Raw genomic sequence first — 15,913 nt, forward strand, 5'->3', positions numbered from 1 at the left:
TGCGCTCATCCAGTATAACCTCCTAAACACGGGTGTGTTTGCACCCCTGAGATCTCTCTCTGTCTCGCCCTCTGGAGTGTTTGGCCTGTTATGCTCCTGACTCACTCAACAACAGCTCTTTAGCTCCCGAAAGTGACACCTCCCATGATGCCTCCCACCTCTGAATTCGTCAGTGGGTCCAAATGGACATTTTAAGTGTTATGCACTGTGGGTTACTTTACTGACTCATGCTGTTAATATCTTAATCTATTGTTTGTTGCCTGTGTGTGTTTTTAGATTGCGACATCACTAATGACATGGACTTGGTGGAGAAACCGGATTATGTGCAGTAAGTGTAAACATGTTTTGTCTTGTGATTGCTTATATTTGACTTTATTTTACTGTAACCCGCCATATCCAAGATAAATTTCACATTACACTAATAGTCAACTGCAGATGGGGTGAGGTGTCTAATAGCCTATTTTAAAATGATTTTTTTGAAATATCAAACAATCTTTTTAGTCTACCAATTCCTATGATGTGAAACTGAGGTTTAGGCAACAACCAAAGAAGACTAAAGACTAGTTTCTGTACAACAAAACAATGTGGAGTAATCACATTAAAGTACCGGGATGCAAATTATACTTGCTTATAATTTAAGATCGTCTTTGACACTTTCCAAAAACTAATTCTCATCACACACTTATACTGCAAAATTTTATTCACTTGTGCAGTCTGCCTCTGTATGTGCTGCTGTTTTGGTTAGCAGCCTTTGAAACTTCCATGTTGGTGTGAATAATAGCACTTATGGACAAAAATAATTGCAGTTGCAACCCTTTTTTTAAGTAGGTGCACATTAATGCAGAAAACATTTTCAAATTATTATTTGTTCAAATCAAGTATAAATTGGTTGTCTGCCTATTCATATGAGACACTAGCTGGACATGTCAATATAAAGAATTTGCTTCTTGCTAAATTAGCTCTCTGCAATAAGTGCATTGGTGAAAGTGAAGTTTTGAAAGAAATGTCTGTGTAACGCTGCCATCTTGTGTCGCAAAATGGAGTTGCAGCATCCCAAAGTTACAACGGTTAGAAATAAGAAATGTACTGCTTTTAGTGGGATTAATCCGAATGGCTTGTTGTAGATGATTGTTGGCACACACTAAATTGGTTGTCTATTTGCAGCACATATGTCAGGATCACAAGCGCGGAGCAACGGCAGCAGTACCAGGAGGATTTCAGCGCGGAGTACGACGAGTACAAAGACCTGCACACCCGAATCGCCACCATCACTCATATGTTTGTTCAGCTCGCATCCAAAATCAAGACCATGTCGCCCGGAACCAAAGAACACAAGGTGCAGCCTCTTGGAAATGATGACTTCATGTGCTTCATAGCAGTTTCATGCTGCTAGCATATTTACACTTTGTTCTACTTTTAATAGGTAATGGAAGATCAAATTTTAGAAAAATACAACAAGTATCGAAAGGTAAGAAACCCTATGTATAAATTTCCTTTTTAAATTTGCGTTTTTACTATGAAAACCGATTCAATATTGAAATGTGTAGTGCTTTTTGTGTGTAAAGAGGCTTTTTTTTTTTTTCAATTTAAAAACTTTTTTTTTCAGTAACATTTAATTTAAATACTTTTTTTGCATTATGTACACTACTAGTTAGTATTTATTTATTTATTCATTTTAATGGCCTTAGACGGATTGTTTAATGTGGATTTGTTTTATAATTGGCCCAAATAAATATCTTGTCAAATATTTTTTTTTAATTAATCGACTTGACTATGTGTATGCTAGATCTGATCTATAGTACTAGTTAGTAGTACTTAACATTTAATACGGTCAGGTATTTGTGTCATATCTTATTGGATGTCACATTGTTACGTAATGGGTTGTCTCTGTCCACAGAAGTTTCCAGGTTACCAGGAAGAGAAAAAGCGCTGCGAATATCTGCACCAGAAACTGTCGTTCATCAAGCAGCTCATCGTGGACTATGACGTCTCTCACACCGCCTCGTAGCGCCGGCTCTCCCTTCGCGTTGGATTCAGTGCAATGGGAAGATTTCCATGAACAATATCAGGTCCACGTGTGATGGAAAGGAGCAGAAGCGCAGATGTTTTATTTTTTAATTCCCCCAAAAGCGGTCCAAGGAGAGAGACGTTAAACTCACAATCCTCTAGGCGCATCCACCAGGATCATTGGAAGCCATTTTAATGGAAGCCAAACGCGCCTGTTACACTTATCAACACACATCAGAGTTGCCTCCTTTGAAATGTTCCAAGAAAGCCTTCTGGTCTGCTGCTTAGCTGGTGCCTCTTTTCTCTTTTAGCATTGACATTTTGCTATTTTCTTTTCTGGACGATATACTAAAGCTATATATTATATTTGTATAGTTACAAACCCTTCATCTCTATGATTTCTACTCTAATGCAGCTAATTTTCTTTAAGATGCCCCCCAAATTGCACTTGTATAAATCAGCGGTGGGGAAACTTTGCTATCAGTTTTCTATAAAGTCCTCCATCCTAAATTTATGAAAACATGATGCATTGGTCACATTTTTATTATGTTATGTGCATCTGTGGCTTCAATGTCTTTTTAGAACTGCCACTCTAAGGTTTTTATTTGTTTTTAGAAAGACATGCCAGGCTGGATTAAATACCGTCACTAGCCCTGGGATGCCTACTCCTTAACTGAAGTATTTATTGAGCACACTCTTTCACTTCCTCTCATAATCGACTACTGGTGGAATATATATCGGGCAGCATGATTAGACTTCCTCCCTCTGTACTGGAACAAAGTATTTTTCTCTGAAATGCTGATGTATTTATTTTAAGACGGCCTTCTACCGTCCTCTATTGCAGCCTGTGTAGATTACAGGTCACGTGATGTTATCGAAGCACTGGCAGAAGGAGCGGAATAACTTTTTCGCCTTATGTAACGCTAAGTCCCTTTTACACTGCCTATAAGGAGCCAGCATCTCCCTCCCCCATGTCATTGTTGTATATAACCAGCACGAACACGGATTAGGGGAGGAATTCTGTTTTCGGAGCACCTCTGTGTGGAATAATTCTGCCTTTTGTGTTGAAAGCCATTTGCTGGCAAGTATTTCACAGGTCACACCAAACTGTCATGTACAAGTGCTTCTCATTAAATTTGAATATTGTGGAAAATAATTTATATCGAAATCCGAAATGGACTTTTACTTCAAAATTATAGAATTTACTGGAGTTAGGAATAGAAAAGTGGAATTGGGTTTAAAAAAAAATAAAAATTAACCCGGGCTCGGGACTGGCAGTACTTGGGTAGTGGGGTACTCGCTGAGAATTGAACCTGCACCCTCTGGACAAAAGACAGCAGCATGAACCACTACCCACACCTGTACATACACTGAATGTAGTATTTAGTGCAAATTGGTTGTTCAAAGTCAATCCAGCAATTTTCTGCCTTCCTGAAGTAAAAAGGTCAAAGCTATACCAGGTAGGTGCCCTTTTGTGCCCACGCCCTTTTTTGTTGAAAGTAACAGTCGCTGTCTGACATACTGTGGCATATTATCACAAATGTACACTTTTGATGCAGCGTCCAGCAAAAATACTGCCACATGGACTTTGTCTTCAAGAGTGTTATCTCACATTTAAAACACATTCCACAACCAGAATATTGGGACTTTTGGAAGGTTGCAAAGCATGATGATACTGTGACTAACAGTTTTTAAAAAAAAAAAAAAAAATCACATCTTTACTGTAAATCCAAGCATTTGATTCACTCACAGATGATGACTGAAGTGATCATTAGAAATGGTTGGTTCAGGGAATAATGAAGCCATATTGGTAAACAAAATAAAAGCATGCATTTGCCACATGATGCTATACTTTTGTCTGATCATTGTCGCCCAGAAATTGCTGCAAGCTAGTGATATTTTCTCTTACTACTCGTCTTACTTTGGGTGAGAGGCAAGCCTGGATGTGTCACCAATCAATAACAAACTAAAAGTAGTTTTCCCCCCTCGCATTTTAAAATAGCTGGCTTTGTGCCCCCAAATTTTTTTTAAAAAAGCAGTGTCTATTAAAACTGAATCATTCCATCCAAATTCAGCTCTTATTGCGTGGGTACTCGTTATACCAAACAATTTTAGACAGATGAGTGTATTTGACCTGTTGCTCGCTTCCCCTCCCTAACCTCCCGACATCGTCCCATAACTACAGTAAATCGTTTCCATGGAGACATTGCCATGACGACAGGCACGCTCACGCTAAATTTTAGTTACGGTGTGGGAGTCGTCTGACATAAGCGAACATATTAAATGCTACACTTTTGTCTAATCTGTTTTAAAAGGACACCACCGATTTGTAAGTAAACAAGCTGATCATTAAAACTAGCTAGCCTGGCAATAAATGGCGCTTTGCCACGGATGTTTTAGCATTAGCTTGAATTCAACAGTTAGCATTAGCTAGCTGAACTCTATAGGTTGACCTCGCTGTACTTATCAGATGTGCGTCATATGGTTGTTCATTAGGCTTGTCCATATGGATTTTCTTTATTAGGGTTGTCCATGTATAACAGAAAAGTATCGACAGAGTCCGAAATGACGGCTACTGGTAATGCGAGGAAATTCATAAAGAAAACAGCCACGTACCTGACCAGTGCCTCACAGGTAAGCACTTTGAAATAATTGTCATTTTGTTTACCTATACAGTGGCGTTTATTTCATCAACTGCAAATAGTACAGGTAATGCATTTTATGCATTGGGGGTGTCATTTGTTTTAGTCATAAAAATGAGGCTACTCATACTCATTTTTCATTTGATTCATTTTGATTTTGCCCAACAAGTGTTGGATGGGGTTAAAGCAAAACTTCAGGTTACTGCCAAAGTGATCCGCACACGTTATCTTGCACAAAATTTGATTTATTTTGCAAAATATTTACTTCTCATTTTCTTCCGTGCCCCCTTAGGGCCTCACTGTTTCTAAATATTACATATTTACATATTGTAAATATGACATTTCATTGCTGCAAACAGTGCGCAATTAACTAGTTTGCACAACTGCGTGAGAATTTGTAATCACGTACAAAAAGGCAGGCTTATCAACGCACAGTACTGTTAATACCATCATTTTAGATGATCACAGTAAGAACAAATATTTACTGTACTTATGACTGCACTGCTGCATTAGCACAGGTAGCGTATGAAGCATTCAGACTTGCATAAATGTGGGATCTATGGGATGACGTGTATTTTGCATGTTGTCAGAGCTACTGAAGAGGAATAAAATTATTTGTCCTCTTTGCGTGTTCCAAAAATATGAAGACAGATTTAATGTAAGAAAAAACACCTTTGCAAAGATGATTTAATAAAAAAAACAGAGATCTCTGGACAACGTGACAGACTCCAAACATCAAATAACAGGTGTAATTTGAGAGTCCGAATGTGTCTCTTCCGCGTGTAAAATGGCTTCTTATAGTTAAACAGACCGCCTCTCTTTCATTTGTAGACAAAACATACTCTCTGGGTACTTTTCCGTGAGTGATGGCGAAAACAGAGTCAGGGGTGTGTGTGTTCGAAGCAGATTTTGTTCTCAAGGACTAAATGTGTTTTCGCACAGAACGCTGAGAAGGAATTTTTTTAGACCAAATAATTTACCATCTTAGGTTGAGGTCAAATTATACTGAGTTCAACACTACCTCACATCTACAAAACATTTCGACATGGTTAATATAAAGAATTAAAATGTTAATAATGTATAACAATGGTTAATATATGAAAATAAAGAATTTAAATGTTATTAATATCTAACACTACTTCCATTAATTTCGTTTTGCCTTGCCTTTTGTCTGTCATCCTGCAGCTTCCAGAGAACACCAATTGCCTGGCGTGTTCAGATGACGGCACATACCTCAGCCTGGGTCACTCCGGGGGCTTTTCTGTGTGGTCTGCGAGTAGTCTGAGCCGCGAGGCCGAGTGGCTGCAGGACAAGCTCGAGATAACTTCCATTCAGATGACCCGCACCAGTCAAACTGCCTATTTGCTGGGAACGATTGACGATATGGGTTGGTCCAATGCGCTTGGCCTTTCTATGTCATTAGATGACCTCAGCACATTCATCATTTCACCATTTGTGTCTTCCATCCCAGGTAAAGTTAATTAGTGAAAACGGTGTGTCTTCTCAGGTGTTGCCAGAGTCTTTGTGTATAACTTGGAGGGCATTTATTCTTTTAGTGTTATCAACATGCTGGTGAGTTTTGTGAAAACAGTGCTATGGATGCATTTATACGGAATTTATATCATATTTGATGCACTTTTTCTTATTTCAGGACGATATTAGCAAGAGGAGTGTTTGCTTGTACTTTGAACTGTCTAAAGGAGGCGAACATGGTGCTATAATAATGAGGTGTAAGTTGATTATTATTTTCATTTTACCATTTTTATTCTGATGTTTCTGAAGTTGTAATTCAGACTTCATATTTGAACACAACATTCAATATCTCCTTTCAGGCAACAGTGATATTTGGCTTGAAATCTATTATTTTCCTGTGCAGGACTGGCTGAGAGAGTTAAAGGTATGTATAGTTAGGTATAGTAATACTGTACTATTTACTATACCAAACTTATTTCCAAATCTCTTTAAGCATGTTATAGAACATACCGTACTGTACACAATGTTGTGAAAATGTATTTTCTCTCTTCCAAATTACCATAGTAAGTTTTGGCCTAGTTTCCCTGTTGTAACCATGGACTCTTGCATACTCACTGTTTAACACCAGTGGATTTGCATAAATCACATTTTCCCCCAATATTTTTATTTGTATTTTTTTTAAATAATTTTGTGGGATGGGGGTTTGGGCCACTATTTTCCCTCCGTTATTCATTGAAAATACAAATTGAATGTTTATCAGCGTTTTTTTAAGAATTTTTGGGGTTGGGGAAAAAAATCAATGGGTGGTAATTAAACACAAATGTTTGCTTTTGTGGCGGCCCTTACCTTATATGGCCTAAGATATGTATACTTCGTATTTTAAAATTAAATCAGGTCTCTTCAATTTTAAACTGCATAATGTTGAATTGCATGTACAAAAAAATAATAATAATTTGAATCATAATTGTGTTTTTACAGGATCCCAAAATTTCAGCCAACATGAAATGGTCTTCTGCTGTTCGGGTGAATAGAGTCAATCCATCAACAGGTAGTATTAGCTCAAATAACAATAAACTTTATACAGTGCATTATTGCTGAATAAGGCGGAGCAACATGCAATTCGTAATCCAGAAAATAAGACGGTATGCTTTTGCTGTTTTTCAGCAAACACAACAGAGGTCCCCACCATCTTGTCTCACTTTTTAGTTTTGGATGAAATAAGTGAGCCACCAAGGTAAAACACACACACACACACATAAGGAAAGCTGAGACAGACTGTTACCAATTTTGCTTAATATTTTCCAGACACTGCACTCCACACTTTCTTCTACGATGTGGTCACTCTTGTGAAAAGGATAAAGCAAAGCCAGGTTTGTAAAGACATTTGACACCATTATCTTTTTCAAGACAGTGACGTTCGTTACCTTTTTTTTAGCAAGTCTTCTAAGGGAAAGTAATAGATTTTCTGACCAATTTCATTGTGTCATAGGATCCCCGCTTTCTGTCTGTTTTTGGTGGAATGGAAGTTACAACCTTCTCTACTTGACACTATCCAAAACAGCCAAGGCCAAACAAGGTCAATATAGATCTTTAATACAATTTGATATAAAAGCTAATGAGCTGCATCACTCTTCTGTTTCGGAGCAGATCCTGAACGTCCACCATTGGTTCTGTGGCCCAACGCAGCTGAAATCATCTGCTCCGCCGTCAGTAGGTGCACTCGTTTCATTGCACTGGGCCTCAGCAATGATTTGCTGTGTGTCTGGGACAGGCTGTCTGGTGAGTATGTAGATCATAAATCATCAAATTAATAGAATAGCGAGAGAGAGAAAGAGTGGTAAATACTGCCAATCCAACTATTTGCACTTTGAATCCCACCTGAATCAGACAACATACACTTGCACTATTTTTTATTTAAAAAAAATCTACCTCAAGATGCGCTCCTTGCAAAAAACAAAAACAAAAAAAAAAATTCAAGAAGGGATTTAAAGTTATTTTATCTTTGCCACTGCCACAGTATTGCTTGTTCTTGTAAAACCTCTTAGTCCTCTGAAAGACATTTTGTCTTGCCTACACAGGAGACATGTGCCAGGAAGATTATTATTATAATTAAAGTTATTAGAAAAGTCAATGGAGGAGATGATTAAAAAGATTGGTACAAGGGATTGTCTCACTCATGCCAAGTCTCTTTTGTTACTGTGTGTCAAAAGCTCAGCATGATTGCTATTCGCTTCGTCTAACCACTTAGCAGTGCTTGTTAGCGTGCTACAAAAGCAGCGACCTAGTTACTCTGCGGCGTCAGTCTTATGTGATAGCATAAAAAGTTACATTTATATTATCTATGGCCAACAATCTTACAGTATGTGATCTAGGACTGGGTAATATGGCCTTAAAATGACCCCCCCCCCCCAAAAAAAAAAAAAACAATTTATCATTTAATAGATTTTTCCGCTTTGCTTACAGAAATGGCATTATTTATTACTTTTCATTTTTTCTTTTGTGTGATCTGCTTTATTTTCTCTTATACTAATACCAAATAAGCTTTGAAACACTTTTCTTTCTTAGTATTATTTAGCATCAAGCTCCAGAGAAATAATGGAAAACAAAACAAACAAACAAAAATCTTAAAAATGTGTGCTTTCTGTTAGGGAAAAAATAACGATCCTAACCTTTAACAATAGCATAATAAGTTGAGTCATCACTAGGGCTATCACTAAAAAATCTTTTTAGAATCGACTTTTTGATCGATTGTTCCATTATTCCATTGCTGGAAGAGTGTCACGTCTGTGCAGAAACACCAAACATTGGTTCCGGGCAGTACAAATATGGTTTTCAAATGATTAGTTAGAGTTAATGGGGTAGATGCCACGGACTTCCGGGTTCCACAAATCAGCGTCGTTTCTGGCCACTGATGGCCGCGTTCCAACACTTGCACCCCCACCCCTGCGCCCCACACACTGCACACTCGCACCCGGGAACGCGCAACCGAGGGGCACAAAGGCGGAAGCGCAAGAACTGGGACGCAGCCCACACGCCGCAAACAGGAAACGGAAACAAAGCTGATGTGTGAAAACCAGAAAGTCGGAAGTCCCGCCTCCTCCGTGGCATTTGGTCGACACAATTGAGTTGGTTGACTTATTTTCCCAGCCTTAGTCACCAAGCTGCATGGGTCAGCTGGTTCATGTGATTTTTTTCTTCATGGAGAACTGTACAGGTGAGTCAAAGCTACCTCAGAAATTTTTTTGCATAGTAGCATATACATTAGGTCCAAATTTCCAACATGGCAATAAATTCATGCTTTTGCATCTTGTAAATGGGTACCTGTAAATTTCTTCCCACAACTAAAAAGTTAACTCAAAACTAAGTGTTTAGTATGCTGAAGCTGTATGGACTATATGCCACGAAGGAGGCGGGACTTCCGACTTCTGGGTTTGTGTGTGGGCCGCGTCCCAATACTTGCGCTTCCGCCTTTGTGCCCCTCTGTTGCGCGTTCCCGTCGACGGGTGCGAGGCTGCGAGTGTGTAGTGTCTGTCTCAGTATCCGAAGCAGATAGCCGAGACACCCTCCCGCATGAGCGGGAGCGCAGGGGTGGGGGTACGAGTGTTGGAACGCGGCCAGCAGTGGTCGGAAACGGCGCTGATGTGTAAAACTCGGATGTCGGAAGTCCGTGGCATATTGGATGTCAGAGGTTAGTCTGTAGTACCTAATGCAGTGTCAAGTTGAGTGTACGTTCAACTCCATGTGCACACCTTTTAATTAAAATTAAGCATGAGCCACAAATTTCACTTAAGTGGCAAAGGTAGACAAAAATGCAGCGCAGTTATGCGAGCCAGCTGCTGCGACATCTGAAAGAAGCTCCCTGTAGCTCTCGTACACAGCTGCACACTTTATTATAGCGTGACCCAATGAAAGATATATTTAGCATTTCCCTCCGAGGAACTGTATAATGAGGCTGAATCAGTTGGGGGGGCATTTGAGTGACTGCTAAGCTAACAGACATTTGTTGGCTTATTAATAATACCTTCAACTTAGCTTAGAGGCTGTGTGATTCTCGCTCTTAATGTTTCTCTCCCTCAGGCTCTCCGTTGTCTATCTCTGGAGTATCAACAGACAGCGCCTTCCTCAGGCTGCACTTTGTGGATTACTGGCCACCGTGCGCCGATAATACCCAGGCTTTAATCGCAGGTGAAATCCACCTTGTGACACTTTGCGAGAGCGGCGCCATTCACGTCTTAAGCACGGGCCGAGAAATAGCAACCAGCACTGTGGAGCTCTCTCCAAGGTTAGCTCGCATCTCTTCACTATTTCAATCTTGAATACATCGAACCCCCTTTTATCGCAGAGGCTATGTTCCACACCCACATCATAAATGAAAATATGTGATACAGAGAGATAAAAAAACCATTTTTTTATAAAGTAAATACTTTGAACCCTTCCACACACTTTTAACACATTTGAGCCTATTAAGAGTTTTAATTTATTGTTATACATTAAGATCCATAAAAAAAAAAAATCTTTAACTCATTCACTGCCATTGACGGCTATAGACGTCAAAAATTCCTTTGAACTATTTCTATTAGTTTAACATTTTTTCCACTTTTGTTAGCAAGAGTATGAAAACCTAGATTTTTTTTATTGTACTATTAGAACAGATATAAAATGTGTGCTTAATAGTGAGTTAACTATTGAAGTCGTGCGATTAATTACAATTAAACATTTTAATTGCCTGACGCGGCTTAAAGATAATAAAAAATTCGGGGCGTCAGGCGATTAAAATGTTTAATTGTAATTTATCACAATTAATCACTAATTTTATATCTGTTCTATATGTACAATACAAAATATAGGTTATCCTACTCTTGTTAACAAAAGTAGAAAAAATGTTAAACTAATAGAAAAAAAGAATTTTTGACATCTATCGCTGTCAATGGCAGTGAATGAGTTAAAAAGAGAAAGAAAGACAGAGAAAGGGAAAGCAATGATAATTTGCGAGATACAGTAGCAGAGGTACAATGTACAGTGAACCGCCTGCTATTCACGGGACATAGGGACCGAGACCTACCTCAAAAATCCAACTGCCAAACAAAATATTTGTTTTGTTGTTGTTGTTGTTTTTATTTGAACAAATTTTATCTTCTTCTTTTTTTCATAACACAAAAGACATACGTCACAAACATAACCAACAAACCCCGAGAAACCAAACCCCCCCCCAAAATCTGACAGAGACGCGAAACCAATGACTATGGTAAACAAAACAAATATAATTATGTCACAACACACAAAAAACGGACATCACGGACGTGACCAAAAAACTCAAAACATACGGTACTTGATAGAAACATACATATTCACATAACCTGCAGATATATACACACGTATATCCTACTCCACATACACACACACACATATATATATTCCTGGTGCTACTTTCAACATACAGTCGTTATGGAAGAAAGGGGGTGGGGGGGGGAACAAACATTCAGAAGACCAAAAATAAATAAATAAAGTAGACAATTTATAGAACTGCTAAGTAAACAATTTATCCAATACATTAATTTAACTCAATAATACTAACAGTATTGGGCTAATTACAGTGCCTCAAATATTTGCTTCCAAACAAAATCAAACTGTTTTTGTTTATTTTTGTCCGCTGATATAGTTCTCTCAATATTTAAATAATATTTCATTAAAGATTTCCATTTTATTCCTGGAGGGTCTGTATTTGTAAATATTTGTAATTGCCTATAGATACCACAAGATAGTGGCAAAGCACTATTTAACTCACTCCAACTAGTGTTAATTTTATCAACCATTTTTCATTGTCCAAATTTTAGTCCAGTTTAAATCATGCTTGTTAGTTTTTAACATAGTTAGTCAACCTCATCTCGGTTTTATTTAGTCTATTTTTAGTTGACTATAAATCTAGCATTTTAGCCTTTATTTTAGTCCAAGAAAACATCATTTTATTTGTCTAGTTGTAGTCAACAAATGATGTCAACGTCTAGTTTTAGTCAGGACAGTCATTTTACCCCTGTATATTTTTTTGTCAGCAGATAATGTTGAACATTTCAGATCTAAAGCGTTTTCACATAAAATTTTCTCTCATCTTTTTCATGAAAAACAACTTGACACAATTAGAGTATATCAACAATTAGCTACTGTGGCTCCATGCTATGAGCTAGTAAATTAGCCAGCATTAGTTAGCGGTCGGTTTAACATTATTGTTGGAACGTTAAAGCCGTTGGATTAATGTTACGTTATAACTATAATTGAGTTTTTTTTTTTTTTAAACCGTTCACCGTGAATCCACCTTCCGTTTGTCCCATGTGTTTGTGCATGTTGCACTCGCTATCTGCAGACTTAAAAGGGTGTGTGTCACATGACAGTGTCACAGTGACCGATTAGCAGAGACAAGAGTTTACAAAATCCTATAATTTTTCTCTCGTTTTTGTTCATGAACTAAAATGTCCATAGATTTTAGTCCAGTTTTTATGAAGTGAAGTGCATTTTCGTCTCGTCTTCATTAGCCGATGAAAATGCATACTGATTCAGTCCCAGTTATTGTTTATTAATGAGGGTTTTAGTCTAGTCTCGGTTTAGCTTGGTTAAAAATGTGTCTTTTATTTCTTGCGCAGGCCAAAAGACGGCGCTGAGCAGCCAACCTTTACTGCATCAGTGCCCTTTTTGCAGGGCTTGGTAGGGGACATTTTTTTTGAAAGCGGAACTGTTGAATGAAACCGTTGCAAAACCTGTTTTTATTCCCTTGCGGGTTTCTGGGAAAGTCACTGGTGGTGTGCCGAAATGGAAAAATGTTCCTGCAAGATGTCGTCAACAGAGCCACGGTGTGCGTCTTAAGCCTTCCTTCCCATCATCAGTTGGCGACCCCCTGCAATCCCATCTATTCGCTGAATGTCAAGCAGCGCGTTCTCTTCATACGAGGTACAGCAAAAGTCGTTTCTCATCGCATTTATTCGCTATACTGCAAAAGAGTAGAGTCAGATGAAATATGAGAAGCAGACACCTTTATTTGTACAAATACTGGAGAGTTGTTAATTCCATGTTAGAATCGGAATCAAATGTGTAACTGCCTTACATTCTATTTATGTTTCGTTTGATTAGTTTATATGCCAAATGAATATTTAACACATGATCTTGGTCATGAGCTTTTCTGGGATGTTCTTATTTATTGAGACGCACCTATTTGTGAACATACCGTACTATATAGCAGTATCACTATATCACTAATAGTAAGTGTGTGACACTGAAGGTTTGTGCGTCCCCTCCAGCTGACCAGGAGCCCATCCCCGGCACTTCATCCCTAGATGATCCGAGTCAGAATCGACTGCTCTTGCTGCGTTTTGACGAGCATGACGCCATGAAGCCGTATGTGATTTCACATCTAGAATCTCCATGGCAACAAAAAACAAGCGTAGTTACCGGAGAGGATGCCTGCAACTTATATCTCCAGCATAGGTTTGCATAATTCCATCTCAATGCCTCTTGTTATTATTGTGATTTTTATTCTCCACACTTTTTTTGCCTTGTAGCAACTCCCACATAATACTTCCGATTTACATTGTTCAAATACTTGTTTCAAAAATTTGTATATATATTGTCTGATTTCACATTACTTACAGTATTCACACAATTTAACATTAGATATCAACTTTTCCCCATTCATTTTCAATGGGACTGACATTGAACTTTTTCTAAGTAGCAATTGCCTCCCACCACAGACAATCTGGGTTCAAACCCAGCTTGGACCACATTTGAGTACATTCGATGGTTCAATACCAACTGACTATCAGATCAGGAAATGGATTATAATTTCACTGAAATGATAAAATGCGTTTTAGTTTTCAGCATCAGATGACACTTTTCAAAAATAAATACGCAATTAGCCATGGTTTTGAGCAAGTCAAGTTAGCTCAATGATTAGAGCTATTGCCTTCCACCACGGAATACCTGGGTTCAAAGTTCAAACACCTCTTGGACCACATTTTAGTACTTTAGTAATTTATCTTTCAATTTACTTCATAAGCACATGCATTCAAATCTTGGCATTCAGCTAATAGCATTTAGCTTTTCAGCATTACCACGCAATTTCTGCAGGAATTGCATTTTGTCCAGTTTGTGAATGTTTTGTTAGCTTAATATTTCACATTTCTTATTTTCATTTGCAGAGCTCTGTCAATGGATGAGAGACACAAAGCTATAACGCAGACTTGGAAGCGACTGCGGTGTGCCATTACCACGTAAAAGCGCAATGGACAGCAAGTCATTTTTATTTTACATTTTCATAAGATTTAGACATGCAGTTATACTTTGATAAACCAGTTTAATTCGTTCCATGACCAAGATTGCAATTCAATTTGCTTTTACTGTATATCGAATCAATTTCTCCAATTTAAATGAATTGTAAGACCATTACAAGAGCTGCGAGCAGCTTTAAAGGGCCATTGCAGCCCAGGCCACTTTAGCGTACTTGCATGTTGGGATACTGGCACGTTGGAATTTGATTTTTTTTTTTTTTATTGCACAATAAACATTTAGTTGTGGATTTTAGTTTTTTTGCCAGGACTGATGTGTATATCTTTTTTTTCTCCACATCACTCAAGCAGCAACATATCGGAAGTTTGCTTGTGGTTCGATTTTTAGCATATATATATATATATATATATATATATATATATATATATATATATATATATATATATACAGTATATATATATATATACACACAAAACAGAACTTTTATTGAATAGGAATTTGTACTCAGAACTTGATCAACTCTAAAGTTGGGGATAGATGCTTGGGTAAAAACGTATTTTCCTAAAAAACATTGGGAAAAATTATAGTCTGCAAAGAAGCTTTAAAGATACAAGGACTGTAAGCACAGTGAGGCATCCATGGATGTGTGTCAATGTTCTGGTGCAATGTCACCTTGTTATAACGAGGTGTCTGTTAGAAAATCTCTTATTTAAGTGCATTTTTTTTTTCATTGAGTGTGATACCTCAGCTTTAATGATTCATGGATTTGTTATTATCACATGACTCGTTCATTGTATGAGACTGCACAGCGGAGGGATCAGGTATTGAGTTTTAATTTGTACACAAAAGCCAAGCATGAATTAAGAGAGGTTATACAGTTGTGTTGCCAAAGATCTGCAAAGTCATTGAGATGGTCATGAATGGTGCCCAACTCGAAAAGATTTGTCACATTTGCCAGCACTTTGTTCCCGCACACACCGCAGGTCTTGTGTTGCTCATTTTCATTCAACATGTTATCCGTTTATGCTTGTTAAAATAAACAATTGAAGTCAAACCTTTATTTTGCAGGTTCAACATTGCTCTTTTATTTTTATTTTTTACCTCAACTTTAAATAAAAATAATCTTTCTCTCTGAAAGTGAAAGTCATCATAATGTGTTAATGTGTGGATCGTGTGATAATCCATAAATTTCCCTCGCATATGAAAAGCATTTTTTTCTCCCATACAGGAATATTTCACGCAAGCCCCCTGACCTTGACTTCCGACTCATAAACTGCATAAGTGATGCTGTCATGCGTTTGAATAATGAAATTCACTTTTATGTATTGTGGTTTAACAAACGGTATCTTATGCGCACTACGCTCACTGTGAAAGATTTTTTTTTTCATGAGGATGTGATAGTCCTCTTCTAATTTAGGATAAAGTTGTGTTTATTATAGCTGTCTCGGTACATTCTAATGGGGGGGAAAACATGACCTTTGTCATATGGCCATTGACTCAGCGCTGATAAAAGGCAGCGA

At 37.9% G+C, this 15,913-nt stretch overlaps 2 protein-coding genes across 3 annotated transcripts in view; both read left to right on the top strand.

Annotated features, from left to right (window-relative positions):
• The window catches only part of LOC144050850 (RNA polymerase II elongation factor ELL2-like), a 24,047-nt gene extending 20,191 nt beyond the window's left edge, over nucleotides 1–3,856 (top strand). For both annotated transcript variants that reach the window (XM_077564476.1, XM_077564475.1), the window contains exons 9-12: nucleotides 277–328; nucleotides 1,165–1,336; nucleotides 1,424–1,468; nucleotides 1,898–3,856. In XM_077564476.1, coding sequence (XP_077420602.1) covers nucleotides 277–328; nucleotides 1,165–1,336; nucleotides 1,424–1,468; nucleotides 1,898–2,008 — 380 coding nt within the window. In that variant the 3' untranslated portion in view covers nucleotides 2,009–3,856. The remainder of the gene's footprint in view (nucleotides 1–276; nucleotides 329–1,164; nucleotides 1,337–1,423; nucleotides 1,469–1,897) is intronic.
• A 342-nt stretch (nucleotides 3,857–4,198) lies between these two features.
• On the top strand, nucleotides 4,199–15,530 carry wdr93 (WD repeat domain 93). The gene is made up of 16 exons (XM_077563351.1): nucleotides 4,199–4,336; nucleotides 4,532–4,641; nucleotides 5,835–6,036; nucleotides 6,157–6,221; nucleotides 6,301–6,379; nucleotides 6,482–6,546; nucleotides 7,101–7,170; nucleotides 7,287–7,356; nucleotides 7,428–7,492; nucleotides 7,612–7,698; nucleotides 7,770–7,901; nucleotides 10,200–10,404; nucleotides 12,758–12,818; nucleotides 12,905–13,061; nucleotides 13,409–13,595; nucleotides 14,306–15,530. Exons 1-16 carry the CDS (start codon nucleotides 4,291–4,293, stop codon nucleotides 14,379–14,381), a joined length of 1,677 nt encoding a protein of 558 aa, XP_077419477.1. The 5' UTR covers nucleotides 4,199–4,290; the 3' UTR covers nucleotides 14,382–15,530.
• Nucleotides 15,531–15,913: the final 383 nt, after the last annotated feature.

This window comes from Vanacampus margaritifer, chromosome 4 (genome assembly GCF_051991255.1).
Source record: "Vanacampus margaritifer isolate UIUO_Vmar chromosome 4, RoL_Vmar_1.0, whole genome shotgun sequence".
NCBI classification, from domain to species: Eukaryota; Metazoa; Chordata; class Actinopteri; order Syngnathiformes; family Syngnathidae; genus Vanacampus; species Vanacampus margaritifer.

Excerpts from the sequence above, each read along its gene's own strand:
- wdr93 (XM_077563351.1), top strand. The coding sequence starts at position 4,291 with ATGCTACACTTTTGTCTAATCTGTTTTAAAAGGACACCACCGATTT. Across the intron at positions 4,337-4,531 it reads TAAAAGGACACCACCGATTT|GGTTGTCCATGTATAACAGA; the intron begins GTAAGTAAACAA and ends TTTCTTTATTAG. Across the intron at positions 7,699-7,769 it reads AACAGCCAAGGCCAAACAAG|ATCCTGAACGTCCACCATTG; the intron begins GTCAATATAGAT and ends GTTTCGGAGCAG.